Raw genomic sequence first — 27,965 nt, forward strand, 5'->3', positions numbered from 1 at the left:
TATATATATATATATATACTGACAGATGTGAATGAAAAAGAAATATGATTGCTTTTGGTATGAAAGATAAGGTGAGTGGGGAGTCTATTTTTGTAAGATGTCAATGTGGGCTATTACGTCTAACAGTTTCATGAATGCAGAAGGTATTAACAATTAAATATAAGTCACTATCTAATTGCAAAGCATTGTAATCACTGTACTTCAGAGTGCTTTTTATTTAAATAGGTTCATTTCCAAAGGGTTGTTCACATTTACAATGTACACATGCACTCTAGGCTGTTAGCACAGCCATCCGAATCAATGAGTCTTAGTCCTATGAGTAAATGAGTATACTAAGATTTATGAGAAATCTAAAAATACAAACAAATAAAACTCAAAAAGACTGACTGTATTTGCAGAGAGAATGTTTCAAACATCAACATTATCACTTCTTGTACAATCCACCCAAACCTATCCATAATGCTACTAATTTTTGTTAGAAATTGCACTTAGCTCAATGAAAATACATCATGTAACAAGGTTGTACAAAGATTGAGACATCTGTTATATTTGTGTAAGCGGTGAATATTTCTCATCTAAATCATACACTGTCTGTTCTGTAAGAAAACCATCAGAGGTGAAAGGGGGCACAGCCATGTTCTGCAAACTCTACTCAGATTGAGGGTTCTCTTCTACTTATCTAAAAAATAAAGATAAAATTATTTTTACGTTACCTCAAAATACCCTACATTTGCTGTGAGACTCAAATCATGTCATTCATTCCTAGTTGCATCATTTTCAAGAAGAAAAACACTCTTATCAAAGATAATAAGGTCACCATAATAGTGCAAAAATATTCTCTTAGGAAGTCCATGCGTTGTGTGTTTACTCACAAATGAGCCTTGTGCATACAGTACATCTGTAACCACCATACAACTAAAGCTGCAGCATGGAGGGACAATGGCGTCTATATGGACATGCTAAAGAAACCTTCGAGGAAAAAAAAAACTATTGCCTCGTTGCAAACAAGATAAATCAAGTGCAGGATGGACTGTTGATGTGAGACAATCCCGTCTGTAGAGACCAACATGCTTGGATGCAGCATTTTTCTCCCAGATGTATGGCTAAACAGACAATGTGATCCCCAGATAAGCACTGGATGTATCAATCACTGATAGATTCAACGCAGCCACAATGGAAGTCTGGCAGCACAACATAGCTACAAAGCATTGATTGTAAACAGTTTTGTTTTTGGTTCCTCAGAACCAAAGGAAGTCTTTGTTTTAGAGCCTGGATGTAGCAAACTCAGTGGGAAAAATCCATCATTGAAGAGGCAGACATACCACCTTCTGATAAAGCTTTCTGCGGAAAGGCATGGTCAGAAATATAGAAAATCATTACCTGATGTATGAATGGGTGAAGCTGGCCCAGGGGAAGTGATTACACCAAAAGTCTCAACTGTGATGCGTCATTACAAATTACAACATTGTAATATGATGACAAGAGAGTGGATCTATTCCTTAAGGAGCTATGTGCAATTAAAACTTAAAAACCCCTTTCATTATTTGAAACCTCAAAAAGGGGCAGATGTGTTATGCGACATGCATGCTCTCAAAGAAGAAGAAGGCTACACTAATATAGTTATATAACAATATACACAATGTAGTAGCTTACTGGTCTGTGACTGTAGCAGCAACTTCAGTTTAAATTCAAGACAAATTTTGAGTAATTAAATAAGAATAAAAATACATAAACATGTTTATAATAGGGTGTGCACACAATGTTATATGGAGTGAAAAGGAGATGAAAGCTGTGGTGGAGCTCATTTAAATGTTCATGTTTTATCATCAAACAATAAAAGAAGGTTTAAAAATATATATATATATATATTTATACAGTATATATTTGTTTTAAATTAATAGTTTGACGTACTCAATACTGAACTATAAAACGCATTATATTTACACCAGCATTGTTGGCCATACTTATTTCTTACAACTGTTACGAGAAAGAGGTGGCGTAGGACACATTTAATCAGCATTTCAGGAAAGTATTTTTGAAACAAGACACAAAAGAGCTTGTGAAAATTATCCCTACTTAAGTTTTCAAAAGACTATTGTACTGGCGCTAAGCACGGAGAAAGGTCTTTCCACAACCTCTACAGCAAGACTGGTTAGTACTGAGAGAATGTGCAGGACTAACATAAGGAACAGAAATCCCACTGGAGAAAAGGTTGATGTGTGTGTGTGTGTGTGTGTGTGTGTGTTTCAGCACACACACACTGTGGGCTTGCTATGCTTCTGGAGAATAGGGGAGACGTTATTGGAATCCTTCTGTTTTTTCTCTGCGTTGTGTTGGACCAGCGGCAGCCTGTCGGCACTCCTGCGTCTGGCCTTCTTAGCCGACAGGCCTGATGATGAGCCGTCGCTAGTTCTTTTGCTGTTGGGTGTCCTGCTGCCAATTGTCCTGTCAGTGGGACTGGACTGACTGGGCAACTCAGCACTACTGTTAGGACCCAGTGGAGTCAAGGTGAACGGGTCAGACAGAGTCATGTGGTACAGGCTGTTGCTTCCTGATAGGCCGTCCCGTCGCTCCAAGACAGGGAGAAGCTCACACACGGCCGAGGGAGAGTCTTCCTCTTGAGGCCGCTGCAGGAGAACAGGTTCAAAAAACAGAACTCAGTGAGGACAACTACAGCACCTATACATGGAGATAATTCACCTTTGAACTCGTCAATATTCCCAATACCACACAAAACAATTCCTGTCCACTTAAACAGGAAAAATGCTTCACACAAAGCAGTCTGATACTTCTGCATGAGCTGACTTCGGTGTATGTACTACACTGAGCCTTTTGTTTACCAATACATTATACATGTGAAGTTAATGCCACATTTAACTTCCTAATGTTAACATGTCAGGTGTACAGTAAGTCTTCCAAAAAACTGCAGTGGCCTTGCTTTACAAATGTATCACTTTCTGACCTCACCATTTTTGATGGATACACAGTTTTCTTTCCTTCCATGTTAACCTACATGAGAGGGTGTTAGAATTTGGCTTGGTTAACCAGAATGACCAACCCTTCGGGAGATAGGGGCCCTAAAGGTTTACCCATTGTGGGGGACCACCCCTCCTAAAGACGCAGATATCTTCTTCCAAAATGAAAACAACCCTATGTTTTTTTGATCATCAATGTTATTGGAGGGACAGTGGGGAAAATCTCAGTATGTTTCATTTGCTGCCGTTTCAGAATGCCTGACCTCCGACACCCCTACTGTCCATTCATTTTAAAGGCATGTCTTATTTTGAAAGAAAGCTACAAGAAGGTAAGGCGTTCAACTTCTTGATGGTTGTGCAGCGATACTTTACAATGCAAAACTGCAAAGCCTTCCAGAACCTCTGAATTCACTTGGAAGATGTTGGTGTGGAAGCAGAGTGGAACTACTTTGCAACTGGTCATGGTAAAGGACCATGTGATGTGACAGCAAAACGTCTGGAAACTGGAGCTAGTTTATAACACACATTTCAGATCCAAACACAGAATCCACATCAATTGTACTTCTTTGCTAAGTTGTAGGAGAGTTTAGTTTCACATAAGAAACTAAACTTCAAACCGCAGAAATTTAGTTAGAAGAAAAAGGTTCTGAATTGTTTATTTTTCACAACAATTTCAAAATAAGAGTGTATCGTGTTTCTTTGTGTGTATGTTGTCATCCTGCACTCACCTGAAGGAGAGGAGTGTCAGCGCGGGATATTGAGGTAGGAGGACACTGGGACACCTTGGCCAGGTCCAGCAGCACCTCCTCATGGTGCAGCGTGTCCTGGGAGGTCCCAGGCTCCTGCAGGGCGATTACAATGGCGCTGGTGTTGTCAGCACGCAACATGCGCTGGCGCCACCGCAGCAGAGCATGGCTGACAAGCTGCCGGGCACTCGATACCCCACATGGTGCCTGCAGCATGACATGAGGTGGACATTATTCTGATAGATTATTATTCAAATATCATTATATTTTTTAAAGATTATTATTTGGACATTGTAGACCTTTATTTCTATAGGACAGCTTAGATTTGAAAGGGGAAAGAGAGGGGGAATGACATGCAGCAAAGGGCCGCAGGTCGGACCCGAGACTGCTGCATCGAGGAGTAAACCTCTATATATGGGCATTATAGGGCATTTTGATCATGTTTACTTGTCTAATGTTTAGTCTCAACCGAGTCTCACGGCAGTTTGTGTAATGGTCACATTATGTAATCTATTGATTCATCTACACGGACACGTTTAGGTTGTTTTTTTCCGTGGTGGTGAGCACACATGTATGTACATTACATGCATGTTTAATGTACTGTATTTCAATGGGAAGCAATTTCATCATCACAGCACAACTACGGTAGCGAGGAGTATGAAAAGCTGAAAATCCGAACAGGGAGGTTGGTTGGGGTGGTGGATGGGTCAAACCGGGGTCCGTCTCCCGCGTGTGCCGTTTCATTTCCCCGTTGTTCTTTTCCTTAACACAAACGTCCCGTTGTTGCGCATCCCCCAGAGTCCGCAAATCGTGTCCCGGCGTGTCATGTGTCCTTTCCCAGTTGTTTTTATCCTAAACCCAACCTTGGTATAAATGCGTCCCACTATATCCACGAATAAATAGATTAAAAATAACGTGACTATTTCACGAACTGCCGTAACAACGTGTTGTTAGTCTACAACATCATCCATCTATAAAGATCCAAATTGAAAATGACACACACACACAGAGAGAGAGAGAGAGAGAGAGAGAGAGAGAGAGAGAGAGAGAGAGAGAGAGAGAGAGTAACCTACCCTTACAGAAACAAGTATTTGCTGATGTAGCTCTAAACTCACCATTGCCTCATTGTTGTTCTGACACATGGAGATAGCCTCTTGAGGTGGCACCATGTTCCACAGACCATCGCTGCCCAGAATGATGTAGTGGTGTTTCCTGGGATCCAGGATCACCACACTGGTGTCGGGCTCTGGAGAAACCACAAACTCTCCGCTATAGAAGTCATAGCTCCACAGATCACCTGTTTCAGAGAAGAGACATTTTGCTAAAATGTACTCGACGTGCACTTGGTTGTGAAAAAACAGGTACTTCACATATTGGGGAGAGCCGAGCCGTTTGAGGGCAATCCTCAGCCCACTGTTCGTTTCGATTACAGACCCTTTAATAAACATTCTCCATGATGACTGGCTGGGGGACTGCCCTCCCTCTTTTTCACTTTCACTATAAATTCTGCACAAAAGCCAGTCTTCTGAGTTTGGTAAAAAAGCACTTGTATAAAGCTGTACTGCTAGGCGTTTGATCACCTGAATGGCAGAAAGATGTCGCTTTTAAGGAATGTAAATAAATCAAAAGTCAGTAATAAAGTGGCTGTTGTTCTCTGACTCTAGCAATCGATCTGTTTCTGTTTCTGAATGTATTAGTCCTTTGGTCTGACTGAAGACCAATGGCTGTTGAACATTGAGGCCCAAAAACTCGAGTTTCTTTTCCTACCTAGAGCTCGGGCTACTGCCAAGAATGGTATCTGGTCAATGACAGTGCTCCGACGGACTGGGCCGTTGTGACTCAGCCTTGGCCTCTTCCAGACCACCCGGTTCACTCCAGACTTCTTGATAACACTGTTAGCAGATAGAGAAAGGGGAGAGAAGAGAGAAGATGCCACTGACTTTGAGCAAGGTATCCACAAATTTCAGAAACACAGTTTTAGATAATTATTGGTCGGTTGCAACAACAAGAATTACACTAAACTCCTATCTTATTACAGTACACAGAGCTAAAGCTAACGTGGATTAGGTCCTTTTCAGACCTGAAAGTCCATCTGTGTTTTTGTTACATTGTATACATTCAATCCGGTTAGTTTTGGTTTCACATTGCAACTAGAAGGGCACTGAGAGAGCACAGACCTCAGCCAAAGCCATGCCCTAGAGGCACTCGAGTTCCTGCTCACACCCGCAACAAATAGGATTTTATTTTTCCCCATTGGTTTGACAATATTTGTGCTTTGGTAAAACAGCGCATCATTAAAAGTTCTGACAGAGAGTGGTACTGCAGCACAGGCGGCACCGAGAGGAATTCCAAAAAAAAAAACACACAAAATAATAATAAATTCAGATAAAGTTCTGTGAGAATGGAAAAGTTGCAAACATCAGGGAGACACCGCAGTAACTCTATAAAGCGCTGTGTTGTGTCGAAGTGCTGTTTGTGATACAATGTTCCTCTCGCCGCGCCGGACTGTGTTTCCTCTGTCCATTTCACATTGATAAGAAAGACGGGTGGTGTCTGTGAGAAGATATTTAAAAAATAATACTTTATCACATGCTCTTTGGTGGATTATGTGTTTGCCAAATAACAGAAGATGCTTGGACAAAGTCAAGAGACGGTGAATCTAACTTTATCGGTACATTTTGTAGTAGAGCTGAGTTGTCATTTTCCTTATTACCAGTATTATTTTCTTGTTTTTATTGCTAGTGAAATACTTTTTTACCTAAATATACAGTTATACTATGTGGTTACATTATACATTTAGTAATAATATTCAAACTTGAAATCCAGTGAAGGCCCTCTCTTATGCTCACATTGAGGGAGAGAAAATAGACTTTGCAGACATGTTGGTGCTGCAAATTATGCCTTTCTGGTCTTTACTACTTTCATTACCTGCAACCCTACAATGACAAAAAATGACAAATCAACCACGGCCACTTCTGTAGTAGGTGATTTGCATTGACAGGTTGAGTTGAGCATTAATTAAATTTGCATCCTCCCACACATATCCATGTACACTAAAAATTATTTATGTTAGATACCATGGCCCTACCGCCAAGGCCTAATGTTTGCTATGATATGATTTTTTTGTTCTTCAAATGCACACTCTTTACATACAGCATATGTGTATGGCCCATGTGCAAAGTGGTCACCAAGCACAACTATAACTCCCCTTTAAGGCTGTGACGTTAACCCTGTCATACAAGCATAAAAGTTTGGTTATTGTCAAGCCATCCTGGGGCACATCACTAAAACAACATCTTATCAGTAGACATCCCACAGAAAGTATAAGAGACATTACCCCTTGAGGCAGATAACCTTTCAATTTGCATTTGCAGAAAGGCAGGGTGTTTTGTGGAATAAGCCTTACCTCCCTCCCAGACCTTCAATACGCTCCCTCTCTCTGGGTAGTTCAGGTTTGTGGTCTTGTGTGACTTCCACAGCTCTGATGAACGGAACTGAGGGGTCATCCTGGATCCCTAGAACCACTGCCGAGTCCCCAACGTGGGCCACATACATGCGATTTCCTCGTATGAAAACTACACTAGCCGTGGTGCCCGATGTGCTGGGAAGGCCTGTGAGTGTCTTTGGCCATTCAGCTGAGAAGATTAAAGAAGGAAAATTCAAATTAATATGAAATACACTAAGCTTTAACCTTTACTACTTTTAAACTGTGTACTGTACATCTTTGAACCACACATTCCAGCACAGCAAAAATGATGGACAGTAAAGAAATGCTCTTATAACTGGTTTTGTGTTTATCTTTTGCTAATCTCCTTCTTTGAATGCATTGAGCCTGACGACAACACAGTGACCTTTAGTCTATTGGATGTATTATGTAGAGCAGTCTTTCCGATGTAATCAAAGTAAGGCATGCGCTTTACAGACAGTGTATGTAGACAGCATGTGACGAGTTGTAAAACAGCTGACATGCCCAGGCATATCCTGGCAGACAGCAGGTGACGTGTCGAAGTCTGTTTCCCGTTTCCCTCCGTAGTTAGGGTTAGGGTTAGGGTTAAGGATTCGGGTTTAGGTAGGGGGGGAACAGACCTACACAGGGAAACAGACTTCGATACAACACCAGTCCCTGTACAACACAGCACACACTGGGTATTTCACGATTCAATAGGTTTTGTAATGGGTAATTACGAAATATGTACCTGTAACGACATTTAAAATTTGCTTTGTTGTTTGGAGTGAACCCGGTGGATCCTGCTTTTTCGATAGCTCTGTTGCCTTTGGTTGCTAAACGGTTAGCCCCGTACATCATTTTACATTTAAATAGCAACAGAGACAAATACTACACATTATATAGTACCAAATAGATAGCTATGCCTTTTCAAAGATTTACATTAAAAAAAACCTACACACCCTATTGACAGCTGATACCATTAGCTATATGTCATAACTTGGTACGGAGATGGTAAACTTACGTAGCTTCTTCCACATAGCGTGGTGGCAGGCTACAAATCCTTTGCGTATAGCCAAGCAGACCTCCCGGTCACAGTCTGACCAGAAGCCCCGCTGCTTTTTCATGAACTCCCACAAATAGTCTCGTGCGAACTGCGCTGCCTCGCGACCTCCGTGCCCGTCAAACACAGCGAAGAACGCTACGGAACGGCGGGAAGGACTCGCATAACTCTCCTGAGCTCGCGGCGGGCTGTGACCTCCCGATAAAGACGTGTTCACTAAAATACTTTGGTCTTCCGTTCGCACAGATTCACATGATGCATCTGAAACCTGCGGGGACACGGCGGTTTCACCAGTCAGGTCTGGATGCGTGTCCGCAGCCAGATATTTGACCGTGCAGTCTCCCCCATTGCTCTCCTCTAGCTCACCCGAGGGTGGCTCATCTTCTCCCGGCTCCGGCTCTACTATGACCTCGGTCACATCTTCCATGTATTTCCTGCCTCCTTGGTCGGTAAATACACTCACTCGCATCAACAATGTGTTTTCCATGTCTCCAAAAAATAAGTCGCGTTCCAATTTGTCGGTACTGTTATCATATAAAATACCAGGAGAATAGAGTTTATTGCAGCGCAACGTCCTGCCTTTGTTTATGTTCGGGCGTGGAAGGCATGCTCATACGCGTTGACGTCAAAACCTGTCTTCTTCGGCACGTAGACGTAGCAGCGCCAATGCAGCTGTGGCCCTCTAGAGGTTGGTCCCCGACATAGACATAATAACATAATCTTTATTATGTCTAAGGTCCCCGACCTCAAGCAGCAACAGAGAAATGTTCAGCACAAATGTATGTAAAATCCAAAGTGCTTAACTGGGACGTTTTGGGGCCGATTAGTGGGGATTGCTTTGGATGAAGTACACACGAGTGGATGATATGCTGCTAAAACCGAATTACGTTTAAAACTGTATCCAGTTAAGTAATTACTCTAGAGATGGCTGTTTGGCACTGAAGCTTCGATACGTGCTTCAAACCATTATTTCCAATTCAATTTGAACCACTGCTCCAAAGTTTCCTTTGGTAAGGAAAAATCACGTGACACATGACGTCAGCAGCAACTGCTTCACTCTCACAGTTTTTATGCACGTCGGCGTCATCCGTTCCCTCTGAACGAATTTTCTCCAAACATGGAGAGGTTGTGAGCAAAAAAAAGAATCAGGCTCAGTCCAAAAAGTGTGGAAAAATAATGATCCTTAATAAAAATATCTTTAGTCTTCCCTGTCCCACATACCCCCTGGCCATAGTTACACAAACACACTCAATTGAGCTTTTCCCAGCACATCCTCTGTTTCCCCGAGCACTCTTTCCCCAATACCCAATTATACAATACACAAATTCCTCAATCTTTTAAAAAAAAAGAATGATATCCCATTATATTTGTGTGTCACTGGTCTAAAAGCCTCCTGTGCACTACCTTGTCGGGATAATTTAGATGCAGACTTGGCACTTCACCAGGCTGCAGCCATATACTCTTGGAAGCTTCTGGTAATGAACCTATTTTCAAAACAATTCCTCCAAGTGGTTCATTTTGCCCATCACTAAATTGCTTCTTCTTTAAGGTTTTACGGCAGTTGGCATCCTACTCGTTGCATTACTGCCTCCTACTGGTAATTACTCGTTGTGTAGTCTTGTCGTTTCACCACACTATTATCTTCTAAGTAGACCAGCGCCCTTCAAAAATGCAAACAAAAACTTCCACCCAGTTCTTGAAACTCCACTTTCAAGAACATCTTTAAACCTAAGTTCCACCGTTCCCAGTTTACGTAGTCCTGCAAACATAACTCCTCTTTCTCCAATGAATTTCCTGCCCAACATCAGGACATGCTCCACTGCCTCCATGTCCTCACACAAACTGCAATGTCCAGTAGGATGTTTTCCCATTATAAAACGTGTACTGTTCAATCTACTATGACCAATTCTCAATTTACTGACAAGTACTTGCTCCATTCGGTTAGCCCCACCGTTACGCACCCCCCTTGCTTTATTTTGTATTCTATGCAGGTGTCTCCCTCTATTCCCACCATCCCAATAGAGTTGCCACTGTTTGGAAATTTCTCTTCACGCAATGCTTTTCCCCTTTAATATTCAATTCTACATTTCCTTTCTTGGCCGCCTTCTTTTGCCAATTTATCCACTCTCTCATTACCTGACTGTGCAGGTACCCACAGGAATACCACAATGTTACCCTGATCAGCGAGCCTTGAATTAGTAAACAAAACTTCATAACCGGCAAATCAATGGAGCAAAAGTTATATTAATGGGGAAATACCGCAATCCACAGGTCAATGGGGTATGCTTCCACTACTACTACTACTGCTACTACTACTACTACTACTACTACTACTACTACTACTTCTACTACTACTACTACTACTACTACTTCTACTACTACAACTATGCCATTCCCTAAAATTTATAATATTATTGAGTGAATGTTCTTCTGTTGGCCTAATAGTCAATTCAGAGTATTGAAAACCACATTTACTTGTCATTGTGGGGGTCCTTAATTAATTATGTAAGTACTGTATCATAATATTCCTTTAACTATGTAAATATCCACACTCCTCATATTTCTTTATTTATATTTCTACTATTTGTGCAACGGCAACTGAAACTGAAACACAGAGTTTCCCTTTGGGGATCAATAAAGTATTTCTGATTCTGATTCTGATTCTGATTCTGATTGATTTGCAGACCTAGAGCAGCCTTGATTATGACTGGATGGATTCAAATGGAGAAGATTTGTCAGCTAAACATTCCTTCTGTGAACTCTACTTCAGCATAGTACAACAAAATAGGTGTTGAGATAATGGCCTACTGTTTACGACAAATTTCCTACCCTACATATGTTATGTAACTTAAAAATAGCAATAGCGGACAATTTTTGTCCCTTTGTAGGTGGCAGGAGTAAAAAAATAAGTCATCCTCCTTTGTTGCTCCCTGATTTCAGAATGATGAAGACAGTTGGAAAACAATGAAATACAAAATAGGATGTAGGCTCTACAGGATGTTTTTTTTTCCCCCTTGGCAGCTATCTTTTTTTTTGCCAAATGGACGCATTTATGTACATATATTTAGGCATTCTATCATCAAAATACATGAAAAATAGTGCATATAGCAGTGGTTAATTGGAAAAAATGGGGGAGCATGCCCACAGATCGACCCCCCTAGATTTTGGGCTGAGCCCCGAATGTGAACAACGTCTGGCTCCGCCCCTGCAACCATTTCATTTTTTACACATCAACTCCCAGTTGTAGGAACCAAAGAACAGGACAATTTTACGTACATTTAAATAAAGATATGCTAAACGCAACGTTCTTGTTTTTTTTGTGTGCCTTTCTGCTTATTCCTTTGGTATGTTTCCTCACCCTCAATTCTACTAAATCGTGGGCAACATGACTTTTTTTTTTTGCAACGATTGCACAATTACGTCACTGCGTCAACGCCAGTGACTGAATGCGTAGGGACGGGGGCACGGAACTGCTGTAGGGTCGACGAATTATTGGACATGAAGGAGAAAGATGTAAATTAAATAGCGGTTTTAGAATTGTAGGCTTAAATTGGCGATAGCACAGTTACATGACACGTCACGTTAAAGCGAATGTTGTATGAGAACTCGCGGAGGAAGTGCTTTAATCGCAGTTAGGTAGCGAATGTAGGAAGAGTTGGGGAGGGCTGTTGCTGCTGGGGTTTTTTTTTTTGGAGAGGGAAAACAACATGGCCGCGGTGGAGCTCGAATGGATCCCAGAAACACTGTACAACACAGCTATCTCGGCTGTGGTGGACAACTACAGCCGATCAAGAAGAGACATACGGTCGCTCCCAGAAAATATACAGTTCGATGTCTATTATAAGGTACGTAAAAATGATCAGCTGCTAAGAGAGGATCAGGTATATCTATCTGACAGCCAGCATACATACATTGCTGCTAGCTAAGCTCTTGAAGGCAAACGTAAAACTCCAACTACGTTGCACCGCCTGGTATTTTCCTAGAAGATATAAGATGGCTAGTATGTATATCTGTTTAATGAACGTGTGTTGACAGTGAAGCCACGGGGCATTTGATGCGTGAGTGAGCGTGTAACGTTACATGAATTGATGAATTGTGGCAGTGTTGTCATGTCAAGGGCTGGGCGATATGGTTAATTCAGTAACACGATAGTTTTGAACAAATACCTCCATAGGGTTGACCATTGGTGCTTTCACAGCATATTTACACAATGAGATGTTCGATAAATAAACATGTGGGTAATAGGGCTGTCGTCGACTAAAGACATTCTTAGTCGACTAACACTCATACATTTTTGTCGACTAACGTTAATCGATTAGTTGATGTAACCGACACGTCTGTAAAACTGAGCTCTCCTTAAAGAAAAGTGCAAAAGTGCCACTATAAATCTTGTGATGTGCTCATACGTGTCTTGGGAAAAAAAAAAGTCATACAGCATGGATAAAGCATACACATTTACTAATTGAGTAAATACATCTTAAGAATCTTTGACTAATGAATTACTCGACTTATCAACCAAGGGCGGGCAGCCTTAGTGGGTCAAGGCCAATACCAGTTAAAAGACAGCACGACAGCTCAGTATATTGTCCAGCTCTATATGTAACTTTACATTTTTTACCCACTTTTTCTTATTTGTTACACTAGTTCTTGAAGACTTTGCTTTAGCTGTTCCTTAAATTAGGTAGGCCTATGTACAGATTGTGAAATTCTGGGCTGATACGATGTTTGAAATAACACAAAAGAAATCAATGTAAAAGCAACTGGTGTACTGGTGTTTTTAAGGTCATTCATTTCTTGATTACACTATCTTTGAATGAGCAAAAGAAATTGGTATACTGTATAAGTACATTTAATTATATCCTTTCACTTTTGACTGCGTCAAAAGCCCTTTTAGCCTGTGATAAAATTACATTACACTACCTCAATGACAATAATCTTTTCACAGGATAACTATACCAGTCTGTATACTGTATGGTCATAAACTGTATGCTTATTTATGAGACTGGCAACTGTGGTTGGACAGACAATTCTCCCTAACTAGACACCAAAACACACTTATTTTATTGTTAGGACAGATGTAAGAGAATTAACAACGTATGCCTTTGGTACTGTCCTGTGCTAGTAGTATTCACCATCATTGGTTTTAGGCAATGACAGAAAAAAAGAAAAACATTTTCAACAGTTGATTGAATCAAGCATTGCACGTCTCAGACAGCTGAAGGGCAGCATTGCAATTTGCTTCCTCTCCACACTTATTTACAAAGTTAAAGTAGGCATTCTTCCATGGTTGTATGCACCTGGATTTATGAACGATTGATGTAACCCAGTAAAAAAATCAAAAGTACTTGTATGCCATACTACTGGGTAATGACCCAGTGAAAGCACTGGTGATGATGGGGAAAATGGAAAGTGTGCCGCCCCCCCCCCCCCCCCCCCCCCCCCCCCCCCCCCCCCCCCCCCCGAGTGCTAAACGGTTCAAATTCCCAAGAAAACACAGATGACATTAACTTTGTGTCCTCAATGGTAGGCATCACTCTGGACATTAGAAGTTTATCCTTAAACTGCCATTCATTCTCTGCAAAGAGTGTAGATTTTATTGATGAATGACAACGTTACATTACCCAGACTGGATGTCAGTGTGGAATAAAACTTCTCCAACTGAATTCTAAATATGCATTAGTTACTGGAAAAAGTATGGGAAAAGTCATAAATTTAAAAGCCACATTGTAAAATAGTTGAAGTCGGCTGTCTGGCTACACAGGGGCCGTAGCAGGAACATTCAGGTGTTACAGCACAGTGCTAGCCCGCCTCTTTGCTATAACGCCTGACCTGTGAACATTGACCTCTTAATTTCTAGCGTTTCCACTTAAAGTTGACAAAGTTACTATCCAGCTCTAAATGAGCAGTAAGTTACAAAATATACACCAAACAAAAATGGCATGTGACACATTTCATTTCTAAACAAACTGAAAAAATAACTATTAACTTATTAGTAAAAATAGTGCTGGCAATGGTTACGCTCACCATTGATAGTTTAAAAGAAGCAGCTGGTGACACCATGTTTCACAAAAGTTTTACATGTCTTTCTAAGCTGTCCCCAGATCAGCAGCAGGGTTAGCATGACTGCAGTGCTTTAAACTCTAATGCTGACCATGACAATTCTAACGCGGTAATGTTTACCGGGTATAATGCATGTTAGCATGCATTATAACCACTAAGTACAGCTGAGAGACTGATGGGAGTGTCATTACCTTTGCATTTATTTGGTAATAAACCAATAATTGTCAAGATATTTCACTCAGAACTTCAAATTTCAACCTCATGGTGGCACTAGAGAAAAAGTTGGGGGATCACCAAAGATAGTAGGCTTTGACCCCTGGATAACATGAATGTCTGTACAAAATATCATGGCAATCCATCCAATAGTGTGATATTTCATTCTAGACCAAAGTGGAGGGCCAACTGACTTTGTCATCCATAGAGCCATGCAACAAGCGTGGTTAATAAAAACCTGTTAACATAATATGGAGTACAAACTTCATATTCTATACAATGATGACAAAACAATGGCACACTGTAAATTATACTCCAAACTCTTTGTTTCATTGAGTTGTAATTTCAGCAAGAGAAAAATCTATTTTCCTCAATTGCCACCAAATATCATAAACAGACGCCCGCAACACATAATCTCATACCACTCTAACATTAAGTGAGTTTTCACCCAATAACTACAGTTGAAGAGACACCGCTGAAACTGGTAGTGTCCCCTATAGACCCCACCTCAAAGAGCCACTGAATATAACACCTTCCAGTTCAGTGCATTTCAATGACAGGGTAGACATCAGCGTTTTTGGTCCTCCTGAACAGCAGACAACATTTTCTAAAACATCACTTAAAACACCCATAATAGAGATTAGGATTATAGTAGGATAGAAACTCCACTGTTATAGTTACAGATAGGACATTCTGTACGTCTCCGCTGAGACGCTACTATCTATTAAGTCGATCAGTTAATACCATAACTGTATATCAAGATGAATGGCTTTATAGTTCCTCTCAAGGGATACATCTTGATAGTCGCCTGATGGCTGGCTGTAGTATAGGTCATAAACACCGCCCTGCTCAATGTTAGCAGAATAAACACGGGCCAAGAAAGGTACACAGGGGCCTAACCTAAAGGTTAGGGGAGCAAGTTTATGACCGGGAGGTTGTCGGTTCAATCCCCAGACCGACAGGATAAAAATACCTGGGTGGGGATAGTAAAAGAGCAGCACTTGTCCCTGCCTCATTACCACCACCCTTGAGCAACGATTGGTCGGGCAGGTGTATGGGAGGGATGATATGGCTCCACCGCCCAGTCACTGCTGCGCAGACTTTGAACAAGAAGCAGCATCCCTAATCAGGATGTATTGGATTTTGCGTTCACTTTTGCACAGTTGGAGGAAGTGGACAGAGATGCGTCGTCCATCTTTCATACACAATCTTTGGTTTTACCTATAGACTTGTCGTTCTCAGAATGGAAGAGTGGACATTAGTATTATTGTCAGTAAGTCTCTGTGCTGACCTTACCCCTCGCTCTGTGTGTCTCTCAGCTTTACCAGCAGGGCCGGCTCTGCCAGCTGGGAGGAGAGTTCTGTGAGCTGGAGGTGTTTGCTAAAGTACTGCGGGCTTCAGACAAAAGGTAAGAGTAGGATGAATATGATTCCCTGAAACCTTACACCATCCACATTGACCCATTGGTTATCTTAAAAAAAGGTTTTGGAGACTAGTCCCTTACACAGATAGTTATCCAAGCAGTTTATGCTGTATGTGCTGAAAACTGCATTCATTAAATATCGGATATGGTTGGATATTGTATACTTTATGTATGGACATGTCCAAAACCACTGTACCACTGCATCTAATGGAGCAAGTCTGAAAGTAGTATATTATAGAGCTGCAACAAATAGTCAATTAATCGATCTGTCCAACAGATAATTAATCCCACATTTTTTAACGTTCTTTAAATTAAAAAAATATCCTGGTTCCAGCTTCTCAATTGTCAGGATTTGATGCCTTTCTTTGTCTTATACGATATTAAGATGAATATGTTTTTATTAGAATTATCTTTTGTTTTGGACTGTTGGTTGGACAAAACAAGACATTTGAAGACATCATCTTGGACTGTGAGAAACTTAAATTTTTTCGCTATTTTCTCACTATTTTTCTTTATAGACAAAACTTTAATTGAGAAGAAAATTAGCAGATTACTGATAATAATGAAAATAATTGGTAGTATGCCCCCCACCTCTTGTTGTTACTTCCACCAGTTTAACAAAGCCATTTTAAGTTCCATACCACCCTCTGCTTCTATTCAGACTTCACTCAAAGGAAAGGGTTTGTGACAGTAGACCTGTATAACACTCGTAGTAGAGCTTGGTGAAATGTAACGTCCTGTGCACATTGCACAATAAAGTAACATTGAGGTTAACGTGTATTGTTGATGTTCACATACAATGTTATCTGTGTGTTGTTGGTTTTAACTTTCATTGATGGGCTTAATGAGAATACAATAGCAGTAGTCATCAGCATTGATATTCACTGATTAGCCAGATGTGTGTAATGTCTGTTAATGTCTGATGTGTTGTTTTTTTATTAGTAAAGCCTTAAATGTAACAAACAAAATATGAATGTTACACTGTAGTTATGGCCTCCACTGACATGGTTTGTTCCGTTGTCCTACGCACTGCAGACACCTTCTGCACCACTGCTTTCAAGCGCTAATGGATCACGGTGTGAAAGTGGCCTCAGTTCTGGCAAACTCCTTCAGCCGCCGCTGCTCCTACATCGCAGAGTCTGACGCCCATGTCAAAGAGAAGGCCATCCAGTTTGGCTTCGTGCTAGGTAAGTGGTTGGGGACGAAAGGTTTCACACAGCCACTCTGGCTGTCACTGGATCTCACCGACCATCTCAAACGATGAGTGAATAAGTGGAGGCTATTCATTTCTTCCACTAATGTTATGTTATGTAGGTTCAGCTCAGGAAAAATACATCAGGGATCAGAGATGGGCCGAATCATTGCCAGCAGTCCATAGTAATTTTGATGATTTAAATCAAACCTAATCGTACCACATGTATTACTACTATGGTGATTTTACTTTTTATTAGGAATTTAAAAGCACAACAAATTATGACAAGTGGCATGACAAAAAATCCAGCATAACACTTGCAAGCATTACTAAAAACACGCATGTGTTAAGTTTTCCTCGATGGAACGTTGAAACATCCAAATTGATGGAAACCAAAAAATTACAAACTTACTAATTCCTCTTGCAACTCCATGCCCATGGTGCAAACTCCCTCCCTTAAAAGTGAACCCACAAAAAACACTCCCCACTAAGCCACTTTAACTGTTTTTTGGGCTTTTTTTTTTTAAATGCAGGGAAAGTTTGTTCCTCAAGGAGATCCCAGTATAGAAAAATTAGCTTTTTGCTATTTTACATTTAACTCGTGTAACGCTGCCATAAGGTTTGCTCTCCCTTTAACAAACACCTGTGGGATAAGATACCATAAAATGTGTTGCTGGTGTATCGGGATTTTCTGCGTGGATTTGTTTTGTATAGAGCATTTGGATAATATATTTAATAAATACAATATATTTAAACCACTAGTTACCACCGGTGATGTTGAATTTATCTCCTCATTTGGAGCCAGGTGGATTAAGCTGCTGTTGTTTTTTTATTCTAGGTGGCTTCTTGTCTGATGCAGGCTGGTACGGAGATGCGGAGAAAGTGTTTCTGTCATGCCTGCAGCTGTGCACACTCCACAGTGAAGTCCTCCACTGCTTCCGGGCTGTGGAATGCTGTGTCAGGTCAGTCTCAAACTGAAGACATTCAGCGTATGGTTTTATTTACCAAGAATTCTTAGACCCAAGGCCCTTTGTGCAGATTAGTTTACTTTCAAAATATCTCCTTCATTTCTGTCCTATTCAGTGGTGCAACCACAGAATGGCTTCCATAGTTTGAAATGTCATTCCCATGTCATTGCACAAGGGTTGGTCAATATGTTAACATTTTCCAACTGCCCACCTTCAGCCCAACAACTGGCTATTTTTGATCTATTCGTGCAGGTGTGTGTGCCAAGTTAGTGGACTGTGTGCTAAGTTTCCCTCCTGTTGTCTGCACAGGCTGCTTCATGTCCGCAATGGCAACTGTAAGTACCACCTGGGGGAGGAGACCTTCAAGCTCGCTCAGTCTTACATGGACAAACTAGCCAAACATGGCCACCAGGCCAACAAGGCAGCGCTGTACGGCGAGCTTTGTGCCTTGCTCTTCGCCAAAAGCCACTATGATGAGGTATATGTCACCACCAGTTAATGTGAATATTATATTACATCTCTTATATATTATATACAATAAAGACAAGTGCTTTTAGTTTTGATTATTTGAATTGTTAAGCGTGAGTCTGGATTACGGCATTTTACAGTTTTTGAGAAATACTCCGGATGGACATGGAATTAAAGATGGAACCCATATCTTCTTCCTGTATTTTCCAGGCATACCGGTGGTGTATAGAAGCTATGAAGGAAATTACTCCAGGGCTGCCTGTCAAAGTAGTGGTTGATGTCCTCCGGCAAGCCTCAAAGGTTAACTTTTGTTTGTTTATATTACACGATGAGTACAGTGTCTTAGCAAAATGTATCTACAGAACAGCAGCATCTGTTGTGCATTGTATGGAACTCCCTTGATCCGACATTAATGTCGGAAATTTGACCTGTCTGTTTGCTGCAGGCCTGCGTTGTGAAGAGAGAGTTTAGAAAAGCCGAGCAGCTGATCAAACATGCAGTGTTTTTAGCAAGGTAACCTGCTGTGCCTTTTTATAAAGACCCCAAATTATTTTGATTACTTCTGTTATCATGAATTCTAATTCAATATTTTGTGTCTCGCAGAGAACATTTTGGACACAAGCATCCCAAGTACTCCGACACGCTGCTAGATTATGGATTTTACTTATTAAATGTAGACAACATATGCCAATCAGTTGCTATTTACCAGGTAAGTCGAGTGATATGCGACACAAGTGTGTCAATGTTTTCTCCGCCCCAGTTTATTATAAAAATAAAACTGTTTGGCATAATATCTAAATATCTAAGGTCCTTTTTTTTTCTCTAAAAATTCCAGACAGCACTGGACATCCGACAGTCTGTGTTCGGAGGGAAGAACATCCACGTTGCCACAGCCCATGAAGACCTGGCCTACTCCTCATATGTGCACCAATATAGCTCCGGGAAATTTGACAACGCTCTGTGAGTACAATGAATCTTACAAACTTGTGACTGTTTCCAAACCAGCCAGTTAGTTACATTACAGCTCCCGTCTAGATGTAGCACAAGACCATGACTCATACTGTACCTGTTCTCTTACTCACTGGACTGGGATACATGTTGATAAGTGTACATGATTAACATTTCAAGATAGAAAAACACATCCTAGCACAAAAATGACAACCTGGGAAGATCAATAAACCTGGATCTCTCGTTGTCTCTCTACACACCCCTTCTCCCATGGGTGCAGGGGATGTCATTTCAAATGTCCAACACCTCCCCTCTTTCAACCTCATCTGTTTATTCCACTCAAACAACTATTTCAACCCATCAGTGTAGACATTTTGAAGTGTAAAAATGATCTTAACTCTTCAGATTTAACCTCTTTTAATCAACAAGCCAAAATTGTAATCACTATTAAAAATTCAATGAATTTCACAGCTCCATTCCGGAGTCAGTGTCCGTTGTTTTACCTTTTAACCGTTACAGTAACACCACTTTTCAGCTTATACAGAATAGTGATCTTCAAATCACATTTTTAAACCTCTGTGAATGTTACAAAAGATGCTGATCCATCATTGGCTGTAATGAACTGATTTCCATTTGCAAATCTGTACTCAGAGAGAAAGATATAGACAGATTATTGACAAGTTAACCAATGCAAAAGCTTTTTATTTGACCAAAATATACAATATCTACAAGTGGGAGTTGTTCGCTTTAAAGCCGTTGGATGGAAACACACTTTCACCAGCTTTATTCATATGAGGTTTTTTTTACCGGACTCCAGATAAAACTATCACATTTTCACAAATTTATCCCCATGACTTAACGCATGACCACATGTGACAGTGGGGAACCGTAGCACAATTCAAAACCCTATACAATTATCAAATCTTTGAATTATTTTATTCAACACAAAATCATTTAGATGCCCCACCACTTAAAACAAGTGGTCCAACTCCCTTTTAGTATGGCAGAGGTGATGCCCCAAAATCCAGCAATCAGTCTCCTCGTCTCTAACTTTCAGGGGAGGTAGGGTTCTTCCAGGATGACCAGTCACTGGTATGGGTTCCAGACACAAATCACACATGCCAGATGTTAGTCCTTCACATTTTCATTTCCATGTCTTTATTATTATTTTTTTATATTTTCCCCAAGCCTGAACCTTGTTCCTGCTATTTTTATCCTCAGATCTTTCTCCCAATTGTTTCTTATGCTTTAGAAGCAAGCATAGTGAAGGCTTCCAAATATGAAGGAAATTTAAAATCTTTTACCATTTCTCTAGATGTTATATGACATTTTTACCAAGTTTTCATTAATTAGTCGACTTGCCCTGGGGATTTCTCCCCTAGGACTCTGCCCCTTTAAAAATACCCTCTCACAGTCAGACTATTCATAACTGCCCTTTGTTACACACACACACACACACACACACACACACACACACACACACACACACACAACACACCCACACACACAACAACACACACACACACACACACACACACACACACCCGGACCGCCAACACCACACAGATACACAGTCTTGCTGTATTTATAGTCATATATACAAACATTATTTCTTCAGTTACTCTTATCCTGATGCGTCTTTAACAACTTCACACAATCAGACACATCCCTCTTTTATTCTACTTTTTTTTTTTTTTTTTTTATCCTAACGCTTGTGGATGTAGCTGAGTGAGGATAGAGAAGACCTGATTTATTTTAAGAGCCAATCATTTTGTAGCAAGTAATTACTTGCCTTCTACAATCTTCCACACAAAAGTTCCACGTAGAAAAATCTTTTTTTTTTGTATGTTGACGCTTGACAAGATGTTCTATGATTTTGACCTTTTTTTAAATTGCAGATACACATAAACAAATAAAACACGACAAGACAATGAAACACAAGCAATTATAGCAGCCTTTAATCCAAAAAAACTGGAGTCCGTAATGGTCAGTTTTGAATCTCTATCACCTATATCCCAACATCAAATTCAGCTCCTAAACTCCTCTCTCTCTATCTTGTGTAACTAACTAAACATGCATCCTTGTTGGTTTCTTCTTCAGCTGTCAACAGGGCATCTCAAAACTAATCCGCATTCATTACCAACTCTGTGCTCGACAACTTTTTTTTCAAAATATTTACACCCAGAGAAGTCCTCTCCAAAGTCCCACTTTAATCAGTCCACTCTCACAGTGACCGCCAAGCTTTGGGCACACACGCTCAGGACCTCTATTATCCCTTTCTCAATCACAACATCTGTAACAGAATCCTCATTATATTCGTTTCTGCTCTTCAACGTGTCTCTACGTTGGTCTTACAGCCGTCTGAAAATCTCCAAATACCCATTACTCACAGTCTAGCTAATGTGCTGGCCAACACTTTATCACAGGTTCAGATTTTGATGAAGGCTACAGCGGTCAACAATCTCAACATCACTAAAATATTTTGGAATTTAATCATTCGTTTTAGTATTACCCGATTATCAATTTCCCAACCCACACCATCATATCCTATCCCCACAAACACAGTTCTTTCACAGATAGGGAGAAAAAAAAAATACAACATTTACTCACCTCTCACTTGATCTGAACGTGTTTCGTGAAGCCAAATGATATCTGGGAATCATGACCGGAAATGATGGTGGAAACTGCACACATGACAAGTCCAATAAATTTAGATTACATGCAGCTTTGTTCAATTATTGAACAAGGAAGAATGAGTGTGTACCCAAAGTGTCTCTCAAAACATCAGAATGACTTCTCTTTTATACTTTTATTCTTGTCCTCACACATGTCAGTTTATCTATTTCTGTGATACAGTGTTACCTTCAAACCACTCCTTATTTGTAAGACCCTTCTAACAAATAGACACATTATGATCTATTCTCAACTGTGGGATCGGGTTACCTTAAACTAAGTCTTCTGTGGAAGATCCTTAGAATAGATGAAATACAGTTGAAAACCTACATGCTTAAATATTCCACCTAATATATGTTATGTGGCTGCATGCTTTGGATGTGTGCCATTTCATATATTAAAAAGCGTTGATCATTCTAGACACAATGATAGATGATGGCAGGGATAAGATTGTAATTTCTAACTGATCCAGTGACACCACTTCTTGTATACAGAAGCCCTTCTTCAAGTTTGGGTAATGCTTTGACCTCTCTAACACAGATGTGAGCTTAACAACAACTTTCCTCAGGGGAAACACTTGGCTTTCTTGGAAGTGTTTATCCTGAATAGAAGACAGTTTCCAGCCAAGTCGGAGTTGCATGGCATGTTTGGGTCAGCTGCTGTGTTTGTCCCGTAGGTTCCACGCAGAACGTGCCATAGACATCATAACTCACATTCTGCCTGAGGACCATCTGCTGCTGGCCTCCTCCAAGAGAGTCAAAGGTAAGTTCTCTGGAGATACTGGGCTTCAGCCCACTGTGTGGAGGGTACGTTGGGGAATATTTTAAAACAAACAGTGAATAGTAATAACAGTGAAGTGTTAGGAAATCCTTGTAAACCTGGTATATTTCACATTTGGTACCAGAGAAATGGCATGGCGCTGTCACTGTGGCTCCACTGGTAAATCCTGTGTTCTTGATCATACATTATTTCCTTCAGCTCTGATTCTGGAGGAAATCGCCATCGACTGCCACAATAAAGAGACAGAAGAGCGCCTTCTACAAGAGGCTCATGACCTGCACCTCTCTTCACTGCAGCTGGCCAAGAAGGCCTTCGGAGAGTTCAACGTCCAGACAGCCAAACACTATGGCAACTTAGGTCGACTCTACCAGTCCATGAGGAAGTTCAAGGTGCGTGCGTGCGTGTTTTTGTTTCATTGTGAAAAAAGTTGCCAGTTGTGTCTTGGCATGTGAAAGACATAAGATACAGAGATAAGCTGGTATTTGCCAAATCCGACCGACACAACACAAGTCTTTTCTGAAGTTCCACATCAGCTGCAGCCATTTTGGTTGTTTTTTTTAAAAACGTAACAGCAGTATATACAGTTATGTAAAGAGAACTGGACACACCTTTTCTTTCTCTTCTCTGATTCATTTCTGATTTTGTTTTCTCTATCTTTTTCTTCACTCACACTGTGACTCTGTTGAAATATGCACACACGTGGTACGCTTCATGCGGTTTGTCACATAGTGGACCCGTGCGCTGACGTGCACTAACGTGCAAGTGGCACAGTAACTGACCAATGAAAAATTATCATTATAGCGTTTCAAACGAGCAAACTAAACCAACTAAACCACACCTTCAACATCCACAAAATAAACAAAATGTTGCGTACTTTTGATAAATGGCAATAACGATATTGAGTAGATATATCTTAATGGGCAGTATGAACCGAAAGAATGATTTTCCATATTGGTATTTAAGCTATGACTGTGGTAAAGAAACCAAATGTGTTGAAAAAATAGTTTATTAATTATTGTGGTTTTACGGGTGTCACTGTAACCAGGAGGCCGAGGAGATGCACATCAAAGCCATCCAGATCAAGGAGCAGCTTCTGGGCCATGAGGACTACGAGGTGGCTCTGTCTGTGGGTCACCTGGCCTCCCTCTACAACTACGACATGAACCAGTATGAAGACGCAGAGAGGCTCTACCTGCGCTCCATCGCTATTGGTCAGACACCGGGATGGGATGGGTTGCTCATGCTGACTGTTACTTTTTTATCTTTATCTGGTCTTCAACAACAACAACAAAAACGTTCTTACTTTACTCACTTTATTGTAAATTGAGTACTTTGCTCCATGCTGGGATCCTGTACTGTACATATGATATATAATTTTTTCCAGTGAGCTGTTGAATAAGCAGGCTGGTAGCATGTTTTGATCAGATCTTATGAACTGAACCTGCCCCAGAGCAGGTTAGCCATTCACCATAGTTACCATGGTTAAAGTAAATGACTGCTTCTAGATACTACAAAGCCTGGTTTAAGATCATTGATCGCTGCATAGTCTTCCAATTCTGCTTTCTAATACAGGGCTTTGGACACTTCTGTTTCTCAAATGTGTTTTTCTGGTCTGCTCCCAGTAGTGCTGCTGCAAATGGACTAAATTCTGAGCCAAAGCTGCCAGCTGAGTCAGACTGATTGGATATGCTTCTCTCATATGTTGACACGAGCCCCTAATACTTAAAGTTTGTATAATATAATAATTTGTATTATAAGGAATGGTTAAGATTATAGATCAGAATCATAAAAGGATTTATTGTCAAGTAGGCATGCACAATTCGGAGAAAGATATGAATCACAGTTTTTTAGCTTAGAATTGATATCACGATTCTCTGCCACGATTTCTTTCTCATGAAGTGTAATCTTTATTGAACATGACAAAACAAAACAAATTGATACATTAACATTAATGTGAGTTCCCCCAGCCTGCCTATGGTCCCCCGGTGGCTAGAAATGGTGATAGGTGTAAACCGAGCCCGGGGTGTCCTGCTCTGCCTTTTGAGAAAATGAAAGCTCAGTTGGGCCGATCTGGAATCTTGTCCCTTATGAGGTCATAAGGGGCGAGGTTACCTCCCCTATCTCTGCTTCGCCCACCCAGAGAATTTGGCCCACCCATGAGAGAGAGACATCACAGCTTTCAAACGAACAAAGTGGCAGTTGGTCCAGACCCCCCCCCCCCGACATTGAAAAATGTCAACCTATATTTCAGAGCCTGACATTGTTTTTTCCGACCAACAGTCTTAAACCCAAAGACGTTATTTTACTATAATATAAGACCAGAAAAAGTATTAAATTCTGACATTTGACAAGTTTAAATAATGAATGTTATACAAACGGAAATCAGAATAGTTGACAATTCATTTTTGGTCTATTGACTAATTATTTGACTAATCACTGCAGCTTTAGAATGATTACGGGCGCCCAGATAGATCAGTTGGTAGAGCGGGCGCCCATATATAGAGGTTTACTCCTCAACACATCGGGCCCGAATCCGCAGTCATTCCCACTCTCTCTCCCCTTTCATGTCTTCAGTTGTCCTGCCAATTAAAGGCTTAAAATGTAAAAAAAGAAAATTCTAAAGAAAAGAAAGAATGATTACAAACATGGTTTGTGATGTGTCCCAACAGGTAAGAAGCTGTTTGGAGAGGGTTACAGTGGGCTGGAGTACGACTACCGAGGCCTAATCAAACTCTACAACTCAGTGGGAAACTACGAGAAGGTGTTTGAATACCACAACGTACTGTCTAACTGGAACCGGCTGAGGGATCGACAGTTTGCCGTGGCAGATGCCCTGGAGGACGTCAACACTACACCGCAGCAGACCCAGGAGGTGGTACAAGCCTTCCTATTGGCTCAGAGCCTGGGCCCCACCCGCCCATGTCTTGGCTGATTTTATGAGGGAAGAGAAAGAAGAAGAAGAAAAAAAAAGACACATGGCTTTGGCCTGGCGAGGACACATACTAAGCCCAAATGTGATGCTTCAGTTGCACACAGTTAAATAGTAATGCACAGTAAAGTTCAAGCATCACTGGCGAGTCAGATGACTTAATAGTCACTGCAGCTGTCAGTACATACACACACTTATAGTTGTGGAATAAAAAAAGTAGAGAAGACACCATTTTCAAACCTCATCGACATTCATTCAAACCATCAAGATGCAACTCCAGACAGGATGCAGCTTCACCCCACAGAGCAGACAGTTGCATTTCTCCAAGAGAAAGAGGACACACGACTGAGAGGGGGGGAAAGTAAAAGAAGAAAAGAAAAAATCCCTCAAGCATCCTGTAAGGATGACAAATTCTCTCTCCTCTTCTCCTGTCTCGCTCGCCTTTTTCTTTTCAGTTTGGAATCGGAGGAGATTTTTTGCTTTTTGTATTTGAACCAGTGTAGTTCTGAATGCCATGAGACTCATCCCAGATCAAAACCATGTTCTCCAGGGCTATATACAGAACAGAATCTGGACCCCACACACATCTGTGAAAAACTTGTTTTAACCCACATCCATCATCATCTCTTGGTGGATCAAAGACGGAAAATGTCAGATATGTTTGACACTTGTACAGTAAAATAATACAGCAGATTGTACATTTAAGTTTCAATTGAAGGCTTCTTCTCTTTGCAAAGGAATGAAAGTGGACCCTTATGGTGTTTTTCCATGCACGTGTGCTGCCTTGGCTCAGTTTGACAGCACAGCAGGGATTTGCATCTCCATTATAAACACACAAGCCTACCCGCTTGAAGGTGTCTTAAACAGCTTTTCTTGAGTTGATGAAAGCAGCGTGCTGATCCATGGCTGTGACTAGTGGTCAAAGGAGTGACATTTCCTATAAATCCTTGGCCCGACTCGGAGTTGATCCTTCTCGGGTGCGACTGGCCGTGTTTAATCTAGTAATGGAAATGCAAATCAGGAGAGGGCTAAAAGCGCCGATGGAAAAACACCATAAGAGAACTCCTGTTTTGAACTGCTTGTTGGAGAGAGATTACAGTACACAGATACAGTGGAATGTCTTCACCCAGTGGGTATATTGTTACACACAGAACAGGCTTCACAGGTCTTGTTTTCAGTATATTTTAGTTCTTTATTTCAAGCTTAGTACTGACGATAATTAAAAATGCCAATAATTTATATGCAAAAGTATGTTTATGTAGCCCATTGTGTATGCTTTTCTTACTGAGTGAGCCATGAATTCTGAAGGAACAGCTCAACTCTATTACTCTAAAACAAGGGACTTGGATAGGATGGAAAAGAGGAAGATGCTAAATGTACTGAGGCTTGTAAGCCTCTCTTTATTTGTTCATCTTAAGGTGTGGCTTCATGTGTGAGTGTGTATGTGTGTGTCAGTAAACACAGATAAAACTCTGGGTGCCCAAATGCTCCAGTGATGATTACTAGCCTTACACCAGCTTGCAGTTATCTGTAGACGGACCCATACTTCTAAGTGCTAAATAAACTATTATACCCTTAAGGGCACTACAATGGGGACCAATATTGTGTGTGTGTGTGTGTGTGTGTGTATGCATGTGTTGCCAGCCTGTTTACCTGTGCATCTGGCCTTTCCTCTCTACTCTTTCCTGTCAGATATTCCATTAATGCAAAGTTCCAGATACATTTTTAACTGGACCATATTTTTCCATCAGCCTCCATCATACTGACTATTTATGTCCAAAATCCCATCAGTTGTTTCACCATAGAGCTTTAATCATAATGACATTGGAAAATAACCCTGACCCGATAATATGTTGGTTTAAATATCATGATGCTGTGATGCTCACTTTGTTATAACCCATACCAGTGTCATGCTTCAGCTGCTGGTCTACATGCAGCACTTTTAAAGGATCAGATCGCTCAAGTTACTGAAACAATGCAGCTCTCTTACCTCTAGTGCAGTGGTTCCCAACTATATTTGACTATAGCCAAACCAATAGTGGACTTGTAAGGGTAATACAAATACTGACATTTAAGAGTTTA

The 27,965-nt window shown here is 40.8% G+C and overlaps 2 protein-coding genes across 3 annotated transcripts; one reads left to right on the forward strand and one right to left on the reverse strand.

Moving 5' to 3' along the window:
- Nucleotides 1-1,260: 1,260 nt before the first annotated feature.
- On the reverse strand, nt 1,261-8,875 carry ppm1da (protein phosphatase, Mg2+/Mn2+ dependent, 1Da). 2 transcript variants are annotated; one of them, XM_032508354.1, is made up of 6 exons: nt 8,191-8,875; nt 7,128-7,356; nt 5,489-5,613; nt 4,837-5,018; nt 3,704-3,928; nt 1,261-2,630 (listed from the first exon to the last, which is right to left on the reverse strand). In XM_032508354.1, exons 1-6 carry the CDS (start codon nt 8,714-8,716, stop codon nt 2,247-2,249), a joined length of 1,671 nt encoding a protein of 556 aa, XP_032364245.1. In that variant the 5' UTR covers nt 8,717-8,875; the 3' UTR covers nt 1,261-2,246. The 2 variants fall into 2 exon arrangements, with proteins under 2 accessions (XP_032364245.1, XP_032364248.1); XM_032508357.1 differs by having other exon boundaries at nt 1,261-2,627; nt 8,191-8,872.
- Nucleotides 8,876-11,657: 2,782 nt separating this feature from the next.
- appbp2 (amyloid beta precursor protein (cytoplasmic tail) binding protein 2) lies at nt 11,658-27,965 on the forward strand. Its single transcript, XM_032508343.1, has 13 exons — nt 11,658-12,074; nt 15,822-15,910; nt 16,961-17,112; nt 17,956-18,079; nt 18,395-18,563; nt 18,764-18,853; nt 18,999-19,066; nt 19,157-19,262; nt 19,389-19,513; nt 22,851-22,936; nt 23,153-23,343; nt 24,000-24,165; nt 25,624-27,965. Exons 1-13 carry the CDS (start codon nt 11,937-11,939, stop codon nt 25,884-25,886), a joined length of 1,767 nt encoding a protein of 588 aa, XP_032364234.1. The 5' UTR covers nt 11,658-11,936; the 3' UTR covers nt 25,887-27,965.

This window comes from Etheostoma spectabile, chromosome 3 (genome assembly GCF_008692095.1).
Source record: "Etheostoma spectabile isolate EspeVRDwgs_2016 chromosome 3, UIUC_Espe_1.0, whole genome shotgun sequence".
NCBI lineage: Eukaryota > Metazoa > Chordata > Actinopteri > Perciformes > Percidae > Etheostoma > Etheostoma spectabile.

Excerpts from the sequence above, each read along its gene's own strand:
- appbp2 (XM_032508343.1), top strand. The coding sequence starts at position 11,937 with ATGGCCGCGGTGGAGCTCGAATGGATCCCAGAAACACTGTACAACACA. Across the intron at positions 18,080-18,394 it reads GCTGTGGAATGCTGTGTCAG|GCTGCTTCATGTCCGCAATG; the intron begins GTCAGTCTCAAA and ends TTGTCTGCACAG. Across the intron at positions 18,854-18,998 it reads TCCTCCGGCAAGCCTCAAAG|GCCTGCGTTGTGAAGAGAGA; the intron begins GTTAACTTTTGT and ends TGTTTGCTGCAG.
- ppm1da (XM_032508354.1), bottom strand. The coding sequence starts at position 8,716 with ATGGAAAACACATTGTTGATGCGAGTGAGTGTATTTACCGACCAAGGA. Across the intron at positions 5,019-5,488 it reads GGCAGTAGCCCGAGCTCTAG|GTGATCTGTGGAGCTATGAC; the intron begins GTAGGAAAAGAA and ends TCTCTGAAACAG. Across the intron at positions 2,631-3,703 it reads CTGACACTCCTCTCCTTCAG|CAGCGGCCTCAAGAGGAAGA; the intron begins GTGAGTGCAGGA and ends CCTGTTCTCCTG.